The 26737-nt window shown below is 40.1% G+C and overlaps 1 protein-coding gene across 2 annotated transcripts; it reads right to left on the bottom strand.

Annotated features, from left to right (window-relative positions):
- Nucleotides 1–2689: 2689 nt before the first annotated feature.
- Nucleotides 2690–25272, bottom strand: TMEM242 (transmembrane protein 242). 2 transcript variants are annotated; one of them, XM_026675283.2, is made up of 4 exons: nt 25032–25272; nt 18470–18570; nt 14634–14771; nt 2690–3203 (listed from the first exon to the last, which is right to left on the bottom strand). In XM_026675283.2, the coding sequence occupies exons 1-4, from the start codon at nt 25213–25215 to the stop codon at nt 3105–3107; spliced, it is 522 nt and encodes a 173-aa protein (XP_026531068.1). In that variant the 5' UTR covers nt 25216–25272; the 3' UTR covers nt 2690–3104. The 2 variants fall into 2 exon arrangements, with proteins under 2 accessions (XP_026531068.1, XP_087825777.1); XM_087969651.1 differs by lacking the exon at nt 25032–25272 and adding an exon at nt 24827–24997.
- Between the last annotated feature and the right edge of the window lie 1465 nt (nt 25273–26737).

Here is a 26737-nt window from a genome sequence, read left to right as displayed (position 1 = left end):
GCATATAAAGAAAATTTGTATAAGATGTTTTACAGGTGGCATTTCCCCCCGACAAGAATAGCAAGAATGTTCAAGAACAAATCTGAAAAATGTTGGAAATGTCATCAGACACCTGGCTCATATTACCATATGTGGTGGACTTGTGCGGATGCTAAAAAATACTGGACTAAAATCCACACATGGTTGGAAAAAATAACAAAAAAGCATATAGACTTGAAACCAGAGATATTTTTATTGGGAATTTTACCTGAAATATATAGTAAAGAATTGAAATACCTGATTGTAAACGTATTAACAGTGGCTAGGATTGTATTTGCCAAAAACTGGAGAAATGAGAAAATACCGTTGCAGGAGGAAATCATTAAGAAAATATTGGAATGTGCAGAAATTTGTAGATTGACATTTGAAATCAGAGAACAAGATGATAAACAATTTTATAAAATTTGGGATCTATTCTATCAATGGTTAGACAATAAAACATGGTAATGAAATTTGTAGATTTTTAGAAAATAATAAATATATAAAGATGTATTCTTTTCTTATTATATCTACAAAATGATTGTAGGATAGATTTGAGATGATAACATGAACTGTCATAAAACAAATTAAGTAAAATATGGATTATTTCATAAAACATGAATGAATAAAAGTATAGTCAAATGATTAACAATGATATTAATGTATTTAATATTTGATTGAAAATATGAGAATATATACAATGTAATTGTATATGTATGTAAGACTACGAAATGGAAGCACAAAACAATTTGTAAACCAACCGACACACTGTATGTATATATATGGAAGATGGTTTGATGTTTTTATGTTTTGTTTGTCTATGTTTGTCTTAAAAACCAATAAAAATTTAAAAAAAGATTAGGGTTTTTTTTTAAAAAACTAATAGTCCATTAACCAATAATAAGGAAGGGGCACAAAAGCAACAGATACCCCAACTATTCTGTCATATTAATTTTAAACAGTTAGAATGATCATTTTTCCAGATGGCAGCATATAATTGGCTTACAATCAAAACATTGTTTTAGAATCAGTTTTTCACATTTTTAGGATATACATAGGATACCGACTCATAATTCACATGCTAGCTGAAATTCATCCACATTATCTCTCTGGGACTCCTAAATAGTCTTGCAAAAAATGAGAACTGGTCTGGCCACTCAGAAAAACTGCCTCACACCACTTGGTTCCTTTTTTTCTGCAGCATACTGTATAGGAAAGAAATCAGCTACTCTTTATCTGCGAATGGATAACTTCTGTTTGTAGAATGAGAGAAGGTCCAATTTTTACCCTTTTTTTTTCTGAAGTTGGGATCTCCACTAGAGTATAATTGGACTGAGGGACATTGGTGCTACAAGGGAAATAGGTGAAAACTAAATCTAATTTCATGTTGTTTGTCAGAAGGGAACAAGGATTTTTTTTTTTTTCTGTTTGGTCTGACATTTATAATAAGACCAACTGTATATGCTAGTAAGAACAAAAGCAAAACCCAGGTGGATCAGGCCAACTGCAAAAAGCACAAATGTGGAGAGCAACAAATTCCTCTTCAATGCTGGTCCCAGCAGTGATATGCAAGGAATGTCTCTGAGGATTCTAAAGATAAGTTAGCGAACAGCTATCTCTGTCACTGTGAGGCTCCTTATCAACTGTTCTAAGGCACAAGCTTTGACCAAGTAGAACTCCTTTGCTTTGCTATGCCATTAACCTGTATTATGCAAGTTTATGTGAGAACATGTCTTCTTCAGCATGTAAGATGACACCCTATTAGTAACATTCTCTTCTCTTTCCTACATTTCTATCATAATAAAGCTGTATACCGTTATTTTTTTTCATCTGTTGATTGTCAGTAATGTTTGTTATATCCATGTTCTTCTCCAGATTTAAACACAAAAATTCCATTCTGTCTGAGAGTCCTTGAAGGGTTTTCTTTCTGTTTTTTTTCCTTTACCCATTTTTTAAAATTGTACTTACTATCTAGATTTATATTTGGAACAATCAGAACAATTTTCACCTTCTTCTCCAGACAAGTTTCTCCCCAGATCAGATTATCCTGTCCACTTCCCTCTATGATGGGTTTAAATACTGTTTTATAAAAATTTTTAAAATATATTCAACACCAGCAGCCTGTTAATCCTCTGGTTCAAAAGATACTCAAGTGTCTGATACATCTAAAGCTCTCTCCACAGTTTTATCATATTAATGCACTGAAATGGCTCAGCTTCAACTACTAAACTCTCGTGTAAGGTCTTGTACAGCCAAGAATATCACCAAAACCATGTTTGCCAATTCCTTCCTAACTAGCCATGGCTATTCCCACATGATACTAGTTTAGAGTTGTTTCGTACACCAAAATCTGAAAAGCAAGTTGGTTCCTTTTCTCCATTTCCAAACTCGCTTTTAGGACAACTATCCAATGCTCAAGGCTGTTTGTCTCTGATTGGAATATTACTGCAATCCAAGAGATTGTTTGCTCAGAAGAGCAAACTTCTGTTCTCTTTGGATTACATCATAGTTTGGGTAACAAATCTGAGATCTGCAAAGGCCCAGCAATTTCTTTCTTTGGAGTCAGAAATAGACTGCCATGTAGACCCATCATATGTTGTGTTTCTCTTTGCACTGAGTATCTTTATCGTCCTGGTTCTTGAAGGCTCATGCTAATCCAGTGAACAAAGAATAAGATTTAGTGACCATCACTTTATTTGTATAATTTTTTACAAACATTGTTCAGTCTTCTTTAGTGGCTTATATTGTCTTTTAAAAACCACTATGAATCACTTTGGCAGAGGGAACAGAGTATGGATACTATTACCCATTAACTTGGTCAACAATTCATCTCTTCTTTAGGGTTAATGTCTTTGTTTCATTACCACATATTGAGCATGCTTTTTCAAACCAAGCTTTGTGTTCGGTTTAATCTTTTTCTGCACTTATCATCACTAAAGTGAAAACTACTAAGAGTAAAGTTTACTTTTGCCTGGAACATTAAGGGGGCATGTGTTGATACTACTAACTGCATGCCATTATGAATAGGAATATTTTAATTCCTCTGTAGTTTTGTAAGGCTTAGTACAAATTCCTCCATATGACATTCACTTAGATTTCCAAATATCTTCCCATTCAACAGAATTTACTGCAGTTTTTCGAACTGATGGAAATAATGATTGCATTTTGTTCCGAAATTCATTCATCTAAAAAAAAAAAAAAGATAAAATAAATCAATAAATGTAAACCCACAACATCAAACCGTAAATTCACTGCATTGATACCGTGTTTCTCACAAAATAAGGCCGGGCCTGATTTTTTTTTTACCCCCGAAAAAATGGCTAGGCCGTCTTTTTGGGGGTGACTTAATTCCGCCGCTTGCATCCTCGGGCGGGAGGGCAGCGACGGCTTGGATGTTGACCTCGGCATTGGTGGGGCACTTCGTATCAGGAGACCTTCCGCCACCATTGCTTTCCCTTCTCCCCATGCTGCCACGGCATTTAGAGCAATGCCGCGGCGTTTGGCGCAACCACGCGCGGCCAGCCAGGGCTCCTCCCTGCAACCAGAGCCCAGTGGAGACACTCGGCTTCAGGCGCTCCTGTCGCCGCCTTCCCTTCACCTTCGAAGGCAAAGCCAATTCTCTTAAAAACGACACCCTACTACCGGTATGACAAAACCTCCCCTGCCTGAGTGGGCAGCCCAACCCCATGTGGGGAGGTGAATCTCCCAGGGCCGCAGCGCAGGATCAGCCCACCCTGGGAGAAGCGCCCAGCCTGCCAAGTGAAAGAGCCAGGCCGACCCAAGCTTGGCTTCCTTCCCAAGACCCTCCGGCCCGAACCCGAAAGGGCCACCGGGAGAAGCTGCCTGAGGCGGTGATACCGCCCACCCATCCATGGACAGGGAGGCAAGGCGACGGCCTACGCCACATCCTCCTCCGAGCTGAGCCCCGAGTGAGCACCTCTGCCTGATGCCCGTGCCGCTGCAGTGTTTGGAGCTGCTGGCGCATTTGGAGATGCGTGGAGATGGGGACGGGCTGGGTGAGGGGTGGAAAGGACGGGCAGCTTCGGGCTCTCTCCGCCAGACCGGCCGGCCAGGGAAGCAGTGCTGCCATCGCCTCACCTCCCTGTCCGCGGACAGGTGGGTGCTATCACTGACTCGGGAAGCCTCTCCCGGTGGCCCCTTCGGATTTGGGCTGGAGGGACTTGGGAAGGAAGCCAAGCTCAGGACGGCCCGGCTCTTTCGGTTGGCAGGCGGGCGCGTACCTGCGGCTCGCTTTCCCGGCTCTGCCCAGCCCGCAAGGCTCTGGCGTGGCCCTGGCAGGATGAGTGGAGGGCCCGGCGGGGAGGCACTCGCTGCCTTGGCAAGAGCTCCACTGCCGGGCAGGAGGGCTCGCCTGTCAGCTGCGCTGGGCACCCCAGGTGAAGCTCTTCGTGCTCTGCTCGGTGCCAGGCAGGGATGGTGGCTGGCCGCTTCTCCCGGGGTGGACCGATCCTGCGCTGCGGCCCTGGGAGATTCGCCTCCCCACATGGGGTTGTGCTGCCCTCTTGGGCAGGGGAGGCGTTGTTGTACTGGTAGTAGGGTGTGGTTTTTAAATTGGGTTTGCCTTCGAAGGCGAAGGGAAGGCGGCGACAGGAGCGCCTGAAGCCGAGTGTCTCCGCCGGGCTCTGGTTGCAGGGAGGAGCCCTGGCTGGCCATGCGTGGCTGCGCCAAACGCTGAGGCATTGCTCTAAATGCCACGGCAGCATGGGGAGAAAGGAAAGCAACAGTGGCAGAAGGTCTCCCGATACAAAGTGCCCCACCAACGCCAAAGTCAATGCAGGCAGCACCATATCCGGGTATGCAACAAAAGTACTTTCTAACAGCAAGGCCCCCCTGCCATTCCCCCCATTTTGCATGTTTAATATAGGCCTTAATTTGGGGGAGGGGCTTAATTTGATTTTATGCCAATAAAACATGCTGGGACTTCCTATTGGGGGAGGCCGTATGTTGGAGAAACACGGTAGTACTCTCCTTTCTTCCTCTATCTATTTTGAGTAAACATACACACACAAAAACACAAGTTTTTCTTTATTCACCAACCAACAGGAACAAAACAATGGATTGGTTATTTGGTATAACTAGGATGTAATGTGTTCCTGCCTGAAACAAATCAAATGAAAGACAAGCACGTTTGTAAATTCTTCTTATAAAAATTATCACTTTTTGTAATGGGTTTAAACTCCCGGCTATAAAGAAATCTGGTTAATATCATTTATAGTAAACATATATTTTGATGCATCTTAGCCAAGACAAACCATGAAAGAGACTTAAAAGTTATGCAACAGAGAAAATCTGAAAGAAATCTCTTAATTACAAATAAATACAATCTTAGTATTTTAAGTGTTGCTCTTGCACTATCTTCAAAGTTCAAAATCCAACTGATCTCTGATTAGGATTGCTAATTACCAGCTTTGACTGATAGACCAACTGCATCCTTTTAGGGATTGTCTAGTTATTATCCATACATTGGAAACCTCACCCTTAGATTATAATGCACTTTAAATGGGAAAATCCTTCAACCGTGCAGATTGTGATGAGTTGGTTAGTGAACTGAGTGCTTATACAAGGTACACTTTTTTTGAAGCAACTGCACTGGCTGTTAATTAGCTAGCATATCAGGTTTAAGCTTCTTCTTATGGCCTAGAACAGCAGTCGCCAACCGGTGGGCCGCAGCCCACTGGTGGTCCTCAAGAAAATTTTGGTGGTCCACAGAGAAAAGTCACCTCCAGAGCACCCCCCCCAAAAGCAATTAATCCAGGCTGCACAGGAACACAAGGCTGTGCCACCCACATGGCCCACCCTCCCTGTCCACTCACTCCTTACCAGGCAAACTTGCCTGCTAAGTTGCTATTTTTCCTTTTTCCTACCATCAGCTGTTCTGCTGTGCTGGGAGATTTAGATTAACTAGAAAGCAGGAAATCGTTGGATGACCAGTCTTACTGCATGTGATCTGAACCACAGAGTAGCCAATTGTATGTAGCTTTCCTCTATGGTGGTACCTAACCTTGGTACTTGTCCTTCCTCAAATTTCTGAGATATTTCTCATAGATGGTTTTGATCCCTGTTGAATATCTCTCTCTTCATTCAGGCTTTCCCCATAGGAATATGGGATGAAAGATTTTGTTATGAGTACAGCATTTTAGTTTTCTTTTTTCACCATGTGTGGGTGTGAATAAGAAAGGACATAGAAATATGAAATCATCATCATAATCCAATTTCAAGTTCACAGGTTTTCTTCAAAAGAGAGGAATAAGTAAGGTCTAATAGAGTAGATTTAGCAGCAGCCTTGTTGAAGCTAAGGAATTGCATTAATGTCAATAACTGAACAAAACAGAGGGTGGAAACTTCATGGATTCTATTTGAAATTGCATAATAGGATATAAGCAGGGGTGGGATTCAAAATTTTTAACAACTGGTTCTGTGGGCGTGGCTTAGTTGGTGGGTGTGGTTTGGTGGTCATGTGACTGGGTGGATGTGGCTTGGTGGTCATGTTATTGTCTGGGCATGGCCAACTCAATATCACTCACTTCGAGGCACGCATCTCCTTGCCAGGCCTCTCATGACTGTGGGGATGCTGCAACAGTCGTAAGTGTGAAAAATGGTCATGTCACTTTTTTCAGTGCCATTATAACTTTAAATGGTCACTCCACACAAGCAAAGTACTAGCAAAGGAGGGGGGAAAAAACTCCAGAGACGTTCCTGAGACAGGAAGTCTAGTCCTGCCAAGAATGTAATAAGGGTCAATGGAGAGGCAGTTTCTGTAAGCAACACCAGAATGTTTCCTTCCTGCCTTCCTTACAGGATTAGGCCAGTAATTTCTTCTAACAACCGGTTCTCCGAACTGCTTAGAATGTTAACCAGTTCTAGCAAATAGGTGCGAACTGGTAGAATCCCACCCCTGGATATAAGTATAAACAATCAGGGAAACAATTAGTAATTAATGCTGGAAAGTAAAATTTATCACCCCCTAAAACCGCATTAAAAAGTAAACATTAATTTTATTACATTCTGATGAAACACCAAAAATGTAAACTCCAGCATTATTCTTCGGTTTAGGCTGATGTGAATTATTTGCACCCTACACAACATTTGTCTTTTCATCTCAATAATTTTGAAGATAACTCTCTGGAGTGAGCTTCGGAAGGAAGGAAGGAAGGAAGGAAGGAAGGGAGGGAGGGAGGGAGGGAGGAACGAAGGAACGAAGGAAAAAAGGAAAAAGATCCCAGTTTGTCTCCTTGGAAAACAGAACAACTGGGTCTCTTCAAACTGTCAACCTTTTTATCATAAAAGATAAATAATTATTTTTCCCATTTTAACCCACCACTCATTCTTCAGCAGACAAATATAAAGGCCCCTTAAATTGTTTTTTATTCCATTCTGCCTTTTAAAAGTAGATAAGCGAAACAAAGCAGGTGAAGAGAATGCAAACTCTGCTATTACAGAGATATTGGGCATCTGTTCATACTAATCTGAACGGGGTGGAAAAGAATGGAAAAGAGATTCCTGAAATGCTAAGGAGTTGCTCTCCTATTACAAAATTCTGCAGAGGCCACATTAGATCTTGGCTAGTTGCACTCTATCTCTAGGGTTTGGAGCAGGTGACAACTTTTTTTTAATGACACAGACACAATCAGATGCTAATTAAAATGGAATTAATTAGCCAATTATCTCCTTTTAAGGTAAGCCGTTTAACATAAACTAATGAATGTCAAACCCCAAAGGAAAAATGATCAGTCTTATGAACCTGGTTAACTCCTAAGGAAGAAAATGAACTAGGTAAGAATGAGACAGTAATTGAGGGGGGTATCTTCGCTGCTGAAACTCTGGTTGCAGGCAGGTGGATACAACCAAGAATATGCCCTCACGCCATTTAAAAAGATTTATGTATAGGTAAAGGAGGTCCTAGTCATCTGATACTTACTACATTAAAAATGGCAGTCTTGAATTGTGCCTAGAAAACTTTGGGAAACCAACTCATATGTTGGTTTCCAGACAGGATGTGTCACAATTAGAACTTCTGACTACAGCATGTTTTTCTCCTGCCTAGGTCACTGATGACATCAAAGCTGCATGGAGACCATAATTCCCACAACAGTGTTTTAGAATACCAAACTATGTAGTAAGGCTGTATTATCCTCTTATCTTTCATATTACCTATTCCTTTAGCATCTTATGATTACCAACTTTGTTGTTTGTATGTTGATTGCTACTATTTTATATCTTCTGACTATCACTGAGTGTTTTAGGTTATGATTTATGATGACTGCATTATGATTAGGATCATGATTTATCACTTGTTGCTTGTATATACACTGAGAAATTATGAAACCAGAGACAAATTCCTTATGTATGTGCAATCACACATGGCCAATAAAGAATTCTATTCTATTCTATTTGGAATACTTAACACCTGCTGTCGTTTTTTTGGCTTTTGAAAACTTTGAATTTTCTTTCATTTTGTTAAAACGTTTTGATTCTTAAATCATACTCTGGGTTACCAAATAGGGGAGGCTGTAAATATAAGAAATAAGGTTAAACAATTAATTTCCCTTTTAATTAGACACAGTGGAAGTAGTCAAAGCCTTCCTACTCACAGCAGTTCTAAAGGTTAATGTATGTATACGAAACAAAGATGTTATGAATTTTTTCACAAAGACAATATATTATAAGGTCATGGAATCCCTCCCCAGCCTGGTTTGCATCCACCATCTGTATATGTGCAGTCCTCATTTATAATTTGTTTTTTTTTTAACTTCATAAATATTTTATGACTCATCCTTGCTATAAAATAAATGATAGTATCTGCTTTGTGAAGGGATTACAAAACTGATTTATGAAGACTATCATGATGAAAAGAGTCTTCATTACTTATTTCATGTTGCTTTCTAATTGCCATAGACCACTACAAATTATGAAAGCTTTTTGTTTCTTTCTTATTTTATCTTTAACAAAAACATTAGCTAGGTGAGATACAGATACAGAAATGTTCCTGTAGCTGGCAAATGTTACAACTGCAGCTTTAATTAAATATAAAGATAAATTGCTTATTTCCTCTGGCTAAAAATAAATTACGACAATTCTGCTGTAACTGCTGGAAAACCATTACGCATTTCTATCAAGTGGTTCTTCTGTTGATATAATGTAGCTGTTATCATTGTATGGCAATTAAAACTGGCACAAAGATTGTAACGATTATGTATGCTCCTTTAAAGTAACATATTTGTGAAAATCCTTGCAATCAGACTACAGTTATTCAGAAAAGGAAAAAAAATCTTTGCTGACTTAAGACATAAGAACTTCTGCACAATTCATTTTTCACAGTAAATTGCAAACAAACTGACCCTGTACCAAATAGTAGAAACATTTCTGGAAAGACAAAGGCTACCGGTAAGTTTGGAAATGCTGAAGCACAACAGTTTTACACTTTGGATTTGGTGGATACTGTACTTTATTCTGATTTTAACAATACAGAAGCTTGGCAAAGTTTGGCATATGTACTTGCCCTTTACAAAACCAAAAAACCATGCTATGCTTTTCTATGGTAGAAAAGCGGTAATATACTCATATCCTTTATTTTCTTCTTCTTAAACCAATATAAATTTAATTTCAAACATAAAGCTATAGGAGAAGGAACTAAGACAGATAGGCTGGGAGAGTTTGAGCATTTTGCAACCTAATTTTAACTTCATGAACTTATATACGTTTATCAGCTCAATGTACTGTACATGTCAGACTATTATGATGCTGCTTAAATCTGAGAAAACAAATTAGCTGTAGGTAAGATAATGTACTTACTTGTTGGCTTCTTAATGTAAGGCTAAATAATGAAGGCATCTTAGTGTCATCTCTTCCTATGTACCACAATTTGTACTTTTGCTATACAATGCAACATATAGGCAGTCCTCACAACCATTCATTTAGTGACATTTCAAAGTTACAACACCGAAAAGAATGACTTATGACCATTTTTCACACTTATAACCATTACAGAATCTCTGTGGTCATGTGATCAAACTCCAGACACTTGGCAACTGGCATGTATTTATGACGGTTGCAGTGTCCCAGGGTAGTACAATCTCCTTTTGTGACCCTCTGATAAGCAAAGTCAATGGAAAAGCCAGGTTCACTTAACAACCGTGTTACTAACAATTGAAATGATTCACTTAACAACTGTGGCACCAAAGATTGTAAAATGGGGCAAAACTCACTTAACAACCGTCTTGCTTAGCAATGGAAATTTGGGGCTCAATTGTAGTCATAAGTCAAGGACTACCTGTACCAAGTTAGAGAAAAACTATTTTCACCTAGCTTAATCATTAAATAAACCCAGTAGACCAAGACTAAAAATATAACCAAGAGACAGAAAGAATTATCATAAATTAAAAGCCAGCAAATTTAAACATTCTTAGAAAAGAATTGCTTTCAAATGCCAGATAAGAAGAATAGAAAAAAACAGATTGCTTCTCAAAGAGGGAATTCCATATTTCAAGAAGTGGAACAGAGAAAGTTCTCAACTACTTTGAATCAGATGTTCCTTAGCTAACAATACCACTGTGTACCTCTCATTAACAGATCATTAAAAGATAGCAGATTTCTATACCATAGAAGTTAGAACTCTAAGGAAAATCAACATGTTGTCATAAACAGAATTAGCCAATATACACAATAAAGGAATCACATGGTCTCAACATCTTGCTGCCAAAAGAAGTGGATGGAGATGGCATTCTTAACTAGCTAGTACTTCTGAGATATAGATATCTTCTAGGGGGCACTGTGTTCAGTGAAAAAGCAACTCACATGGATATGGTTATGACCAGATCTAATCATAAAAGGATTAAGCAGTTGCACATTTAGTATAAAGTGCACACATTTTATACCTAGTTCATGCCCTGATTTATTAAAGTTCTGAATATTGAAAATACAACAATTTTCCAATTATCTTTGTATGAGATGATAAACAATGCATTAAAATCTAAAATTAAAAGGTAAAAAAAAAATCTGTGAAAGTTGTCCTATTTCCTCTCTTGCCAGCAGGTGTAGCTGTAGTGCAACGAAGGACTTTCCAAGGCATTTTCTTCAACTGCATCCAAGATAAATTATTGCATCATTCCCTGTTTTTATTTTTCATTTTATTGAAAGTCTTAATTTCCCTAGTAAGACTTATTTTATGAAAGGCTACCTAATGATAACGGATGTCATTATGCTCTGACTCTGAAGGTCCTAGGCTATCTAAGGCAATCAGAACACCTAGTTATTCTTTCCAAATTCTAACATTTGTGCCAACAATGTTGATGACTAATCTCTTTAGGGGCTGGGCTGGGGACCATTCCAATTTTCTCTCTCATTACCTTTTGGTTTAAACAGCTGTTGTAATCATCATGACTCATAATGTGGCTACTGAATACGATTGCTAAAACATTTCAAACTATTTTTTTTCATAATCCTACCTCCATCTGACAGATGGTCAAGTTGAAGAACACCAGATCGTCCTTTCTTATGTTCTGTATTTTACCAAGCATTGCTTCTTGTAAGACACCTTTTCAGGTTCAGCTGGGGATAAGCGCATGAGATCTCTTTGCTGAAGTTATTTTCCTTGATCATTTTAGAATAGTTTACAGCTCAAAAACAAAATTTCATGAAGCTTCTTCTCACTATTTCCTACACTAGAAGATGCATACTAGATGTAAGACTGGACTCACATCTGCTAAACGCTTGTCATTTACGTTTAAGGTCACCTTCACATGCAGCCTTTGTACCATTCTTGGATGGCATCACATCTCTGCAAGGCTACTTCGTAATTCTCACTTGGTATCTGAGATGACTGAAAGTCTTGGGGACGTGATTTTGGACGGGAATGTCATAGTCCAGCAGAGCCCAGGTTTCTACTGGTTGACCTCCTTTCTCAGCTGCCTCCCAAGTTCTCTTCCTTGTCCCAATAAAGCTTCATCTGTGCCACATCATCTTTGCAACTTAGCAGAGAAGCAAGCAGCTCTTACACACCCGATAGTGACTCTCCAATCTTTCCTCAAATCAAAGAACAGCAGAACATGAACAGCAGGTATAAAGAATGTGGGGTGCCAAGAGGAAATGCTGATCAGTTCTCCTGAATTCTTAGCATTTCAACTCAGCAGCAATGAGGATCCCTTTGAGGCAGTCGGGACCTTTTTCGAAGGCTTTGGGGAATGAAAACTGTATGTCAAGACAATCAAACTGTGTTTTCATCAGAGCAGCTAAAGGATCAGCTGTATTTTTTTAGAAATATATGCTGATGGCTCTGAGCAACGAAAGTTACCTCTTCCCCAGAGCATTATTACTTTCATAATGTTTACTACTTCAGAGAACAATACAACAATTTAACAGATCCAAATTCTATTTGTGAAATAAAAAGTGAACTTCCAACACTCCTAAAGCCTCTTACTCGTGAAAATGCTTCTTTTTCTTTTCAGACCTGGCTAAAAAAAAGTAACCCCTTTTTTACATTTTTTTCTCATATCAATTCTTCTAAATAGCTAATCTATGATGATGTAATCTGTTAATTGGCTCTTAATTCCTTAAGGAAGCACTGCCTGTGTCTTTTGTATGATATTTCTGGTGTGCAGTTGGGTCTGCTAGTTTGCCTACCCATTTGGGGCAAATAACATTTACTTCCAAAGCAGCACCTGTGGCTAATTACCACAATCTATGTGTTAGGTGTAAACACCTTGCATGCAAACATCTCATTCTTTTTTATTTTAGATTCACAGGACAAATAAAACACATGCTGCACTAATAACATAGCCATGTGCAGAGTTAAATGCAGTGCAATCTTCCAGGTGCTGCTCAACCACACTTTCCAGAATCTCCATCCATTGTAATCTTTGGCGAAGGATGCTGGGATTTGCAGGTTAGCAACATCTAAAGCAGAGTGTCAAACTCACAATGACATGGCGTCGTGATGTATTGCAACTTTTTTTCCTTTCGCTAAATGACTCCACTGGGCGTGGTCAGTGCATGACGCATCTGGCCCACGGGCCACGAGTTTGACACCCCTGATTTAAAGCACCACAGGCTTTTCACCCTTAATCAGAGTTGTACACAAATTATGGTTATGATTTGATACTGAGGAAAATCCTGCATTAGTGCGTAAAAGTGGTGTACCCAGAATTTAAGGATAATTCTTTTTTTCTGTTCCTGAATCCTATCTGATTTTTCTCTATTTTTTGCAGTAACTTCACCTTTGCAATTATTTTACAATTTCACCTACACATTACCATGTAGCAAGGACATTTCTAGGTGACATTATTCTATTATTCTGTCAAGTTTTATTTGTATGGGCCAATTTAAAAAATAAATGTACAAATTTATTTGAATTAAAAAAAATACAGAAGGAGCATGCCACTGTGGTTTTTTGAGATTTAAAAAATTATTCTTTGTCCTACAATTCTCCAACTAATATGCTCTACTCAGTTTCCTGACATCAAAAGAAACTGTAAACCCCTGTAGACAATGTTGTTTAATATGATCTTATAGAAAATCAACATTATTACTTAAGTAGCCAAACCAATCAGTGATAGTTTCAAACTCTATTCAAATAAAAATATCTCTTTGCAACGTGACTAATAATCATTGATAATGGAGCTAGAAGAAATCTATTGGAGGTTGTTTTTAATCTCTCTTTGTCTTGCTGCAGGTTTTTGCTACTATGTCAACATTTGAAAAATGTGGCAAAAATATTGCTCAAGATAATAGAAGTGGACACATTATGTTCCTTCCCGCATTTCAGAGAACCAGAGAAGAATTAGAGAAATTCAATATTGGACAGAAAATGTATCCTAATGGTTCATCCCCACAGATTACAGAAACTCAGTGCTTATCAAATTATACCATGTTAGACTTAGAATAATTTGAGAATAGAATATTCTAATGTTCTTATATATGACTCAGTGTCATTGCTATGAGATGGAGAAGCATATAAAAAGAAAAAAAAAACAAATTCTGCAAATAGATGTTTTTCATAAGCTTTTTATTTGCAGAATAGCAGCTCGAATCTTTCAGCCCCAGTTATATTCTTCTGAGAACTATATAATTACTGCTAATAAATGTTTAAACCTTTGCAAGCAGTTACTAGACAAAAAATACTGTATTGCTGGCAATTCCCCCCCACTCTAAGGGCTGCTACAAAATTCAAAATTCAATTCTTGTTTTAAAAGAGAATTCTGAACCAAGTATTGGTAATTACAGCTACCAGATCTGGGCAACCAAAATACAGATGGCCACTAGATGATATCAAAAGAAAACAGAATTTTCTTACTCTTTGTTGCCATCTAGTTGTTCTGTCCTAGGTTCCCCAAAAAACACTAAGCCAACTCTGAATCCCGGCAAAACCTCTTTTATTAAATAAATGTGAATTTAGTGCATTCACTATCTGCTGGTTTTTCATTTTATTGAGCAACCCATGCAACTACACACTGTAAGCTCCCAGGAGTGGGATTTCTTGAGAGAGGGGGGGTGTATTCATACACATAAGACTGCCTACACAAATAAAAATGTGTAATGATTATTGAATTTATGGAATTTCTAAAGCACCAAAGCATGCAACATTAATTGAAGATACTTACATTGTGAACACCCAAAGCCTTCCAGATAGCAAAGCTGATCAATGCAACTCCACTCCAGGCATAGAGTGAACCCCATCCAAGGGCCCGTAAGGCAAGGGAAGAGCCACTTTCTGGTAAAGATGCTGTGGCAATTACACCCTAGAATAATATATTTTTTACGTGAAGGAAAACACATTACTGTGTACACACATAAACAAAAAGCACTGAGGAAACCATATAATGATATTAACTTTGCCTATGATTGTGTAAAGGCTTTTAATTTCTCCAAATACTAATACCATTAAAAATTATGGTTGCAGGAAAGAAATATATTTGTCCTTCCTCTAAAGCAGTGGTGTCAAATTCAAGGCCCACAGGCCGGATCTGGCCTGCGGGATGCTTAGATCTGGCCTGCAGGGCCACCCTAGAAACAGCGAAGGACTGGCCCGTGGTGTCTCTGCCAGTGAAAATGGAGCCTGGGGGGACCCACCCGGGCCACCACAGGTGTCCCAGACATGAGTGACATTGAGCTGGCCACGCCTACCCTGGCCACACCCACCTAGCCACGCCCCAAGTTCAAACACAACCCTGATGCGGCCCTCAATATAATCAAGTCTGACACCCCTGCTCTAAGTATCTTCCGTTAAAGATCTGTTAATATACGCAGGGCCATTAAAGCATATAAATGTGTAGGTGTTTATGGGAGATTCTTGGTTATCCAGGTCATGGTTGTCTCAAAGGTGCTTTTTCAAAAGGCATCTGGACTTTCTTTGCTTTTCCTTGAAGATGTTTCACTTCTCATCTAAGAAGTTTCATTGGTTCTCACAAATAATAATTAAGCTTAGATGAGAAGCGAAACGTCTTCAAAGAAAAACAAAGAAAGTCCAGTTGCGTTTTGAAAAAGTACCTTTGAGGCTATCCACATGTAAGTTTCCAATCTTTTTCACAGGACTATTAATAAACCAATAAATTAATAAATGTTTTAAAAACAGATAAAAATGGGTCACCATTCATAAATGTATGATTCATGAATGTTTTTACTCAGCATTTTTTTCAACAACTACATAACACACAATTGATTTTGTTTTGTGTAGGATAAGAATTTGGAGATAATACATCAAAGGAATTTTTCAATTTTTTATCATGAAAAGAGAGAAATATGAAATATGGTATGGGAATTTCTACAAAAATGAATGCCCCAGAAGAACGATAATGGAAAACTGCTGACTTGGGCTTATTACCTCAGGAATGTCTGCTCATGAGAGAACTCCTTGAGGGGATAAAATACTCAGATAACTGTGTCATTCATAGTAAAATGCTGTCATATGATGTATACAAAAGCTACTTAGAACCTCAAGACAAGTGTTGAAAAAAATGACTGGAACAAGACATTTTGGACTTTTCCCTAGTGGTATAGAAAAGATCTCATTGATAAAAGAAGGAAGGAGCCACTATTTTAAGAGAATTTTGATCACATGCTTGTTATTTTTTGCCTGTGGGGATTTAAAAAAAAATCAACTCAGGGAACTTCTGTTCTTCATATAAGAACATCACCATTAGTCCTAGCAGACTACTTGACCTTCCCCCGCTCCCAAATATGTATATTTAGTAACATTACTTTGAAAGCTTGTTTTGCTCAATGATGGCAAGTCATGGGCAGAAATATTATGGGAACAAAATCTAACTTTACTTTCTTATGTAGCTATTCTAGGCTACCAGTTTCATATCTCTAAGAGAACTATTTTGAAGATTAGAAAGTACATTTTATTACAGCTTAAGGTTCTGTAATTATGGTTCTTTATTCACCTAAATAATATAAAGTCCACTGTTGTTCACAGAGAAATTTAATCAATTAACAGAAATAAAAATTAGTTGAATAAGCAACATAGCACATCATGTTTTCATGCCTTATACCAGTTTTATTAAACAAATTATTGTTATGAATACCTACATAACAAAGACTTTATACTAACTAGTTCAGTACATTGGATCTACTTAAGTCTGGTCTGAGTATTAAGTTGAATTACTTTTGACACATTTGTGAAATATTTAAAACCACCCTAAAATTAGTAGTTGTTTCAAGATATAATTCTGTAGTGTTGTAGGTAATTTGCTTCCCCATTTTTAAGAATTCATGCCTCACCTACTTACACCTGCCTAACAGGTCTATGCAGCTTTTTATCCCCATCCTATAGCACAACATGGACTCCTTTGTCATACAATTAAGACAAAAGTCCACAAAATGAAATAGGAGTATGGAAGGCCATACTCTATGGAAGAGTATGGAAGTATGGTAAGCTGTTCGTTTTATTTCTCTTTTGCATGGAAATAGGGGAGAGGAGGAATCTTTCTTTCTCCAAGATTATAAAATTCGAGGAAGGATAATTATTCCTTGCTCATCTTTCTGTTCTGCAAGATGGATCAGCAGTATCAATAATATTCAGGCATTTTGAGGAATTGAGGAGTGGAAATAGCAGAAGTGCTCAACATCAAGAAGCAGCTAGGCAATTTGTTAATTAATGAAATGGACAAGCCATCTTTCAGTTAAAACTAGCTTAGATCATTTAATATAGGAGAACACTTTCAACAGGTCTACTGGGGAAAGGTATACCACCCTGGACAAAGGGTTGCCTGATCTTTTCTTCAAGACCTTCAGGGATGCAGCACTTGCAATGCTGATAGCAAGCTGTTTCACTGATTAACAACCATTCTTACTGTCAGGAAATTCATCCTTAGTTCCAGGTTGGATCTTCCTCTGACAAACTTCCACTCATTGCTTCTTTTCCTGCCCACAAGTGCTATGGAGAATAAATCAACACCCTCTTCCCAATGATAGCCCTTCAAGTATTGGATGAATGCTATCACATTTCTTCTGAGCCTTCTTTCTTAAGTTAAGCATATGTAGTTCCCTTAGTTATTCATCATATGATTTAGCCTCTAGTCTCCTTATCATCTTTGTTACTCTTCTCTGCACTCGTTCTAGCATCTTTTTTGAATCGCGGTGGCCAAAACTGGACACAGTTACAGTTAAGGAAAAATGTAACCATGTAAAAACAATTCTTTGCTTAAAGTTTTTATTTCTTTATTGATATTAATTAAAAAGCATCATTCCTACAGGACCATTGGTGGTAATAATCATGAAAGGCTTGTAGTAGGGTGGGAAGAAAAGGCAGAATTTCTGTTTTGGTTTGGAATTCAGAATTTAGTATAATTTCACTGTATCTTCGCCATCTGAATCTGAAATCATCTTTTTCAATGGCAAACCTGATTGGTTTTAAGCAGAGCTTGGTGAATTGGAAGTTATAGGGCATGTGGCACTGATATTCTTATAAAAAAATAGGTTCCTATGAACCAGTTCAGTGTCTGGGCAGGAAACTTTCTCAGAACTTTTTATACATGGTCTCATGGTGGAAAAAATAGGATATAAATTTAGTAAATTTTAAAAAATAATCTATGTTACAATGACATCAATGATATTAGGGTTGCATTTCTGGAATGATATTTGAATTCCAGCTGATAATAAAACAATCACTGTTTTATTTATCATGTTTAATCTCACAAAGACCTGTATTCCACTCATAAAACAGAGTTCAACAAAATGCCTCCTAGTTCAATGTTTAAGAGACTGTAACTTTAGACTTAACCGTGTTCCATTTATTTTAGTTTTCATTTTTACCCACGTTTTCTTTGTGAATTTTAAATTGTTCTCATAGCAGACACCTACCTACAGTAACTCAAATAGTATTGCATCTTATTATATAACATATTGCATAATATATGTATATTGCATCACTATTATTCCATTATGACACACTTTTGAAATACCAGAACTGCACAAGAAGTTTAAATAAACAAACCTTATTGAACCAATTGGGACTTTTCTTTTTTGTAACAGCAAGTGTCATACCAAAACCTGCTAGCATTCCTGCAGTAGCGATGGAAGCAAGAAAAACCCCACCTGCCAAAGATAGAAAGCAAGGAAAGATTAAATTATCAGTTCTATTTTATAGTATCATGAAAGAAGGATATCCATAAATCTCTATTTGAAACTCAAAACCCTTTGAGTGCTGACTAGAGGGGAAATGGGCTTTGGTAGAAGTTACCCTGAACGCTCTTTCTATCTATGCTGCGAGAGAGCCCAGGATAGGATGGGTTGACTCCTTCCTATGACGTCATAGCTGAGTCTGTACTAAGATATAAAAGCCAGCCCCCGGGAGAGACCCCAGCTTTGGCGAAGACACTTGACAGACTGAAAGGTGTCTCTGAAAGCCCAAAATAAATACAGAAATATGTCTTACCCTCTCCGGACGAATCAAGGGAGGGGCTGGTCTCTCTCGCAGCATAGATAGAAAGGGTGTTTACAGTAACTTCTACCAACGGCCATTCTCCTCCATGCTGCATCGAGAGCCCAGGATGGGACATACCAAAACTTGCATGTCCACGGGCGGGTCCTCGTCCGGCTCATCACACTGACTGTGGAACCACTCGTTGAACCACCCATCTGCCGAAGGCTGCAGTCGCCGAGGCAAAAGCATCCAGATGGTAGTGTCTGATGAAAGAAGGCGGGGATGTCCATGTGGCCACACGACAAATCTCCTTCAAGGATGCTTGGGATGCCCAGGCAGCAGAAGTGGCCGCGCTTCTGGTAGAGTGTGCTGCCAGAACCTTCGTGAAGACCCTTGAAGCCGATGAGAGGCCGAAGGGAAGTGCTCGATACTGGTAATGGGTATTCTGATAACAGAAACGGAGAAACTGGCGATGATGAGGCCAAATTGGGATGTGGAGGTAAGCCTCAGTGAGATCAATGGAAGAGAGGAGGTCGCCCTCCCGAATGCTCTCTAAAATATAATGCAGAGTCTGCATTTTAAATCGCCTGTATTTTACAAATTGGTTGAGAAATTTTAGATCAAGGATGGCTCGCCACCCCCCTGAGGCTTTGGAAACGATGAAAAGGCGAGAGTAAAGTCCACGTCCCCGTTGAGACGGCGGAACAGGTTGAATAGCCCTGATTTCAAGAAGGTGCTGAATGGCCTGATTCATGAGGGCTTGCCTGGAAATGTCCCGAGACACAGGACAGATCAAAAAAAATTTTTGGGGGTGGGGTTAGGAAGTCCAATTGTAACCCTGACCTAATAGTGTTGAGCACCCAGGCGTCCGTCGTTGACTTCTCCCATTTGGAGGCAAAGAAGGCTAGGCAACCTCCGATGGGTGGGGAGAACAAGGGATTACTTAAGAGCGACAGAAGGAACCCCCTCCCCCCGAAAGGGCCGTTTACCAGTAGAAGGTTGTTGCCTGCCAGATGTTTCCGCCCGTTGGTCTTGGCGTTGGGAGCATGGCCTGTGAGAGCGGGAGAAGAGAGATGAGGTCTCCGCTCGGAAGGCAGGAGGGCGATAAGGAGCAGGGTGATAGTCGGCTTTCTTCCCAGAGGAAGAGAGAATTTTACATTTATCTCTGGTTTTGATGAGATGAGGTTCCAGAGCATCGCCAAAAAGCTTATCGCCTGTGAAAGGAACTGAAGCCAGCTTCCATTTTCGGCATGACTCTGCCTGCCAATTTCGGAGCCATAAAAGTCTTCTTGCTGCTACAGAAGATGCCATGGCCTTGGATGCAAATTGGGTGGAATTGAGAGTGGCATCCGCAGTGAATTCCGCCGCTGTGATCATCTTATTAAGGTCTTGGTGAGACCGAAGGTCAGAAGCAGGCAATCTATTCTGGAGTTGGCGCAGCCACCGTATGGATGCCCTGGTGAAAAAGGATGCTGCTGTTGAAGCCCGAACAGCCCAAGCAGCGGCCTGGTGATTGCGCTTGAGGGTCTGTTCAGAACGTTTATCATCCGATTTCAGGATATCTTCTGGCTCCGTGGGAGTGCCAGAACATGAGAACGAGGCCAGAACCAGAATGTCAACAGAAGGCACTGCCAGGGCATTGTCCAGAGCTGCGCTGACATTGTAGAAACGCTTATCCAAAGAAGATGGGCGAGGACCTGCTGAAGGAGAAGCGCACTGTTCCTTGACCATGTCCAGGAACAAAATGGGAGAAGGCAAAACCTCTGCATGCACTACAGGCTTGGAGAAGAGCGAATCCCCTTGGCTAGAGGGATTTCCTTGTAGCTCGGGAGCCACTTCCTCTGGCGACAGCTTGGCAGTGACCAAGGCCTTGCTGAGTAATGGTCTGAAGAGAGTAGGTTTGAAGACCAATGCAGAGGATGTCTGCTCTGGGCGAGAATCCTCTTCCTCTGAAAAATTTTGGTCAAAAATCTCACCCTCTTCACACTCTGAATGAGAAGAGTAACTGTGTTCAGATGGTGAAGCCCTTCCTTCCTCCCTCATCAACCTCCTCCCATTCTGGTAGAAAAGAATGGATCCTGGGGTCCTGAGGCCTGTGTAAATCAGGATGATGAGGCAAAGAACTTATACATTGAGAAGGGAGAAGGGCCTGAACCCTTTCCAGAGGTTGAAGAATTTGCTTGAAGCCTTCAGCCAATCTCTGCCTAATGGCTAATGAGACAACATCTTGGATATCCCTTGGTCTATGTTCAAAGGTAGAGGCAGAAGGCCCACTGCTGTGGGAGTGAAGGTGGCTTCAGGCCTAGATTGAGGAGAGGTTCGAGGCCTGGAGGGAGGGGGAGGAGCATAGGGCACAGAAGCCTGTTGGAAATAAGGCCCAGATCTGCTTAAATCCTGAGGATCTGACTGTACAGCAAGAGCCTCAGGAGACCAGGATGGAGGATGGAAAGGCTCATAGATAACTTCTCCTCCCCTGGGAGGGCTTGGTTGGGGCCCACGAGTATCACCTGAAACATGCTGTAGTTGCACTCCCTTCTGTTGAATAGTTCTGTTGAACTGCCTCTCTAGAGCTGCATGTCTGCGCTTCTCTGCCCTCAATTCAGCCTGAGTTGCCTTCTTAGGGGCTAGAGCCTTAGCTTTGATTATAGCAGCCACCTCCCTCTGGACTGATTGGGTGCGTTGCCTACGTCTTTTTCTCCTATTGGGCTTAAGAGACTGTTCCACTGGGGGGGAAGCTCTGCCTGAGCCTTATCTTGCTCCATTTGTAAAATAAAGGCTCTTGCGTTGGAAAGAAGCTGTTTAGAAATTTTTCTATTAAGCCCCTTAGGGTATAAATGGCCCCCAGGCTTACAAAATGGCTGCTCACCTCGTAGTGGAAGGTTTGAATTCAAGATGGCCGCTGACTACAGGAAAACAGGCTCCAAGATTGAAGAATTGCTCCTTAGGCTATACAGAGCCCCGAGCGAAGTCAGCAAGGGAAAAATACAGCAACCAGCCACACAATCAGCTGGCTTGAGCTCTTATCAGTTTGCCGATCGTTTTTACGATCGCTCCAAACTTCAGGCGTGGGGGAGGTCTGCACACGCTGCCCAGCTTGCCTGCACAGAGCTCTGTAACGCTGCTCCCAACGTTGCAGAGGAGAGAGAGAGAGCCCTGCTCTCCTGGAAGAGCAGCTGCCCTGGGAGCTGCTTGAAGTGAGGAAAAAAGGTACTGAAGATCGCTGGTGATTGCTATCTAACAGAATGCTTTCAGAGACACAGCTACTGACTGAAAGGAGCTGAGTCAAAAGCTGGGGTCTCTCCCGGGGGCTGGCTTTTATATCTTAGTACAGACTCAGCTATGACATCATAGGAAGGAGTCAACCCATCCTATCCTGGGCTCTCGATGCAGCATGCAGGAGAACTATCAAACTGTCACAATTGCCAAATATGCACAATAGCTTATTTATTATCAATACACAGGATAAAACCAACAGAACTAAAGTATATAAAACAATTGGAATTGTTATTCCAAGTGTTAGGAATAGGCAACACTCCAGAAGGTAGGCTATAGATATAGAAGAATCTTGACAGACTTGAACATTGGGCCCTATCTAACACAATGTAATGAAACGATGAAAAAAGTAAGGGTCTACATTTGGGCAAGAAAAATCAAATGTATAGGTATAATATAGGTGGAACCTGGCTCAATAGTAATTGTGAGAGGGATCTTGGGAGTCCTAGTGGACAATTACTTAAATATGAGCCAGCAGTGTGCTGCAGATGCCAAAAAAGCAGACTTTTGCTGCATTAACAGAGGATAGATCAGAGGGATAGAATCAAGATCATGTGAAGTGGGTAATGGTAAGATCACACTTGGAATATTGCATCCAATGTTGGTTGCCACGATGTAAAAAAGATGTTGAGACTCTAGAGAGAGAGCAGAGATGAGCAACAAAGATAATTAGGGTCTGAAGGCTAAAACACATGAAGAATGATTGCTGGAATTGGGTATGGCTAATAGAAAGAAGGATTAGGGGTGACATGATAGCAGTGTTCCAATATCTAAGGCAGTGATCCCCAACCTTTTTTATGCCGCGGCCCGGTACCGGCATCAGCTGGGCGCCGCGGCCCGATACCGGCATCAACTGGGCGCCGCCATCTTTTTTTGATGAAAAAGTGCTTCCGGTGAGCTTTCTACCCGGAAAAGCTCACCGGAAGCACTTTTTAATCAAAAAAAGATGGCGGCGCCCAGCAACCAGCGGCCCGGTAAGACTTGTTCCGCGGACCGGTACCGGTCCGCGGACCGGTGGTTGGGGACCCCTGATCTAAGGGATAAAGAAGAGGGAGTCAAGCTATTCTCCAAAGCACTGGAAGGCAGGACAGAAAAAAATGGATGGAAACTAATCAAGGAGAGAAGTAACCTAGAATTAAGGAGAAATTTCCTGACAGTGGAACAATATGCCTCCAGAAGTTGTGGATGTGCCAACACTGGAAGTTTTCAAGAAGAGATTGGACTAGCACAACATGGCATTTTAAATCTCCAGATTGTTTGGGAGATTATGTAAAGTGACTGTCCCAAGTATGCTCCTGGTACAAATTCTAAGTGCAGAAGTGTGAATTTGGAATGAATTTGACTTTTTACATTTATAATAAATAACTTTTCTCTGGGAAGATTAGTAAGAAATAGTTAAATAATAACCTACTAAACTTTCTTACACATTACGACCACTAGTTTCTTTCTCTGAAGGAAATACCACCAGCTTATAAGACTGTGCCATTGAACAGCCGAGACTGCAATTTGGGTGTCTTTATATCAGAATAATTATTTTGGGATCTTTCTTATTTTATGAAAGCAGCCTGTCTTTAGAAAAGAAGTATACACTGATTTCACTAAGTTCACCCATGAAAATGTACTACTGCAGAATCAACAGTCTGCTTGTGATTAAAGAGTCATCCAAAGGAAAAATCTGCCCGACTTTTTACTGGGCCTACATCCAGACTAAAAGATCCTACCAGTATTTGCATATCCATAATATGGTTACACGCACAAAACAAAATTGCTACACAAAAAGCATCTATGTTTCAAAGAAAGTGTTCCATCATATCTTCCAAAATGAAGATTAGGTTTTTATTTTAATTTTACTTGTGTCTCTATTTTTCACACTGTGAACCTAATTATTGTTTGTTTATTTTGGTCAATTAAGCTAATACAGATTTATCTAGTTTTGAACTTCTCAAAGCATAAAGTTTGTCCTTCGTAATTCAATTAAGTGCCACATGTTCAAAATAATATTCATGCGTAGGAATAAATCAATACCCAATTAAATCAGATGCACTCTTTTTCATGGATAAAAATGGTCTCATTAATATTGCAAACATTATGACACAACCCTAATTTAATGATTTAATGATATTAAATAAGCTTCCAAACTATTCACGTATTTTCTTCTCCAGCTAGTTTTTAAGGTAAACTGAAGCTTGATAACTTTTCCTCAACTTTCAAAATCTCTGAAGTCAAAGAAGGAAGTTTCCAAAATCAAAATATAATACTTGGAGGGTTCTAGGTTCAGGGAGCTTCGTAAAATATCTGAACTATTAAATCCACCTATAATATCAATTATGAAAAGGTTTCAGTTCCAGCATCACATTTTAAATTTTCTTTTTCATCACATTAAGATGAACTTTACACTAATAAAACCAGCAGTCCTATGTGTACCAAAAGTGCTTTTCCAAGAGGCAACTGGACTTTCTGGTTAACCTCTTGAAAAAAAAACACCCTTGGGACAATCATGACCTGAATCTCCTAGATATTTAAACATCCTATGGTCTTCCGGGAACCGGAGCAGGACGTCTGAGCTATCTCAATATCTGGGTCTTACTGAAACTGATTTTAATGGCAAGAAATCAGGTTCCGTGTGAGATAAGGTTGAATCCTTCAAGCACGTGCAGCAATGAAGAAGCGGGACGCTTGCGGGGCAAAAACTGCTCCTTGACGATACTTCAACACGACTTCGCCTAATTCCCGCCCGCTCCAGAGGTTTAGAGGTGGCTTTCAAAAACTCAGGAAGACCCCCTTCCATTCAGCAACCTCGCGTCCCCAGAATTGTCCCCCTTTTCACGTGTTTGCAACTTAGCCGCTGGCAGCAAACGACCTTTGATTACGAAACGTAGCTGTCGCCGCTCGTCTTCTGTCGGGGTCGTGTCGAGATCAGGGCTCCCCGAAGCCTGAAGCGTTCGCGTTTCGGAGACCCCCAAAAGGGGATCCCGCGTATCTGCTTCTTGGGCAAGAGGCCCCATGCTCGGAGGAACTCCAGGGCCTGACTGGGAGGGAAGCATCCGAGCCTCCCCTCCACAGCTACCCGGATGGAGATGCGGCAGGAGGCGGACTCGCGTCTTTTGTGCTGCCGGGATCAGCGGCGGAAACAATCGGAGCGATTGCAGCACGTCGGCGATGTTGTGGCTGCTTTTTGCCGTGCAGATGGTGGAAGCATCCTCGAAGCTTTGGCTGTAATTTGTTAGGTTTTGCGTTGCTGGAAGGGTAGAGGATAAATTCCAGTGGCATTAGAGGGCCTTACTCCAAGTGTTTTAAGTGATATAGAATAAGACATTCCTGAAACCAGTAAGCTTTGGAAGGAGATCCTCCGAAATCCATGGGTGGGCTGGAAAAAAAGCGCTTTAAAAAAAATGTATTAAATATCTCGGGATAAGTAGTACCACTTTTTAAAGCACTGATCCTCCTGCAGTAATTATACCAACAGTAACAACAATATTTTTTTTAAAATAAGTGAATTACCTTGGATGAACCAAATGATCAATACAAAAGTGCTTGAGATCAATTTCTGAGTCTGAATGGGTATACAAGGTTTTTAAGACAGGCAAGGCCAGTCCACCATGCTCTATGTGTTAATTTCTAGGAAAGTATGCATTATGAATGCAGTACAAAAGGACAAGGGATAGTCAGTATAAGGAGCTTCCCCATCACCACCCCTTGGTTGAAGGGGAAGAAGATACTCAAGGCTCAGGCATTTTTACAAGTTCTTCTTTGTGAACGTAAGCCAGATTGTGATTGCACTTCCATAATCTATTAAGATGAACAGGTTATCCCTAAATCCTGAGGCACCTTGTAGTTGGAGGTAAAGGCACAAAGAAGTCACATACACATCCCTTTAGTGTCTAGGGGTGAAGGAGTTCTGATCTGAAAAAACACAGCTTACAAACACTTTCTGGTGAAACAGTTGAGGTTTTTTTTTTTCATTTTATTTGTAATATATCCAGGACAGAAAACTTAGTTTCTCTGATAGATTGTTTACTTCTGTCAGTCTTGCTAGGTTGGCCAGGAAGTCAACTCCACAGGAAAATTAAAACTACTTTTATTGAGATTTGCTATAATATACGATCTTAGAAGTCTGACTGTGCTACACTTTCTCTCCCTTCTTATTCTGTAATGAAACTAGTCAGGTGCCTGCTTGAGCTAAATGTTATCTTGTACAGTATTCTGGACTTAAAAAAATAACAGTCCCTTTTGCCTAGATAAGAATTATTGAATGATTACTATCATGAGCAAGATGAGTCTACAGACAATTTCACAAAAATCAAAGCAAGTCGTTTTCTTTTTAACTGCTGATGAGGCAAAGGAGACTCAAATTCACTAGCCATGTCAGATTGCATCATCTTAGCTATTAAATCAAGACTTCTAGTAATGTTATTGCTTCTGAATATAATCAGTAATTAATTAATCAAATCCTGCAATTAATGTGCAGACATGTGATATTCTAAATCAGATAGACTTTGATTTTGTCTAAATCTCTTTAGTAAAGTGCTTCTGAAACATAAAGTAAGATCAGATTATGTATCACAG

Source organism: Notechis scutatus, chromosome 1 (assembly GCF_049901735.1).
Source record: "Notechis scutatus isolate UNSWTSFEM ecotype Mainland chromosome 1, rNotScu1.2, whole genome shotgun sequence".
NCBI lineage: Eukaryota > Metazoa > Chordata > Lepidosauria > Squamata > Elapidae > Notechis > Notechis scutatus.
Note: the sequence above shows the minus strand (reverse complement) of the source record. Positions and strands in the feature narration are given on the sequence as shown.

Coding starts and splice junctions, on each gene's coding strand:
- TMEM242 (XM_026675283.2), bottom strand. CDS start 25,215: ATGCTTCCCTCCCAGTCAGGCCCTGGAGTTCCTCCGAGCATGGGGCCT. Junction 18,571..25,031: donor GCTACGTTTCGTAATCAAAG/GTCGTTTGCTGC, acceptor TATCTTTGGCAG/GTGGGGTTTTTCTTGCTTCC. Junction 3,204..14,633: donor AGGCTTTGGGTGTTCACAAT/GTAAGTATCTTC, acceptor TTTTTTTTTTAG/ATGAATGAATTTCGGAACAA.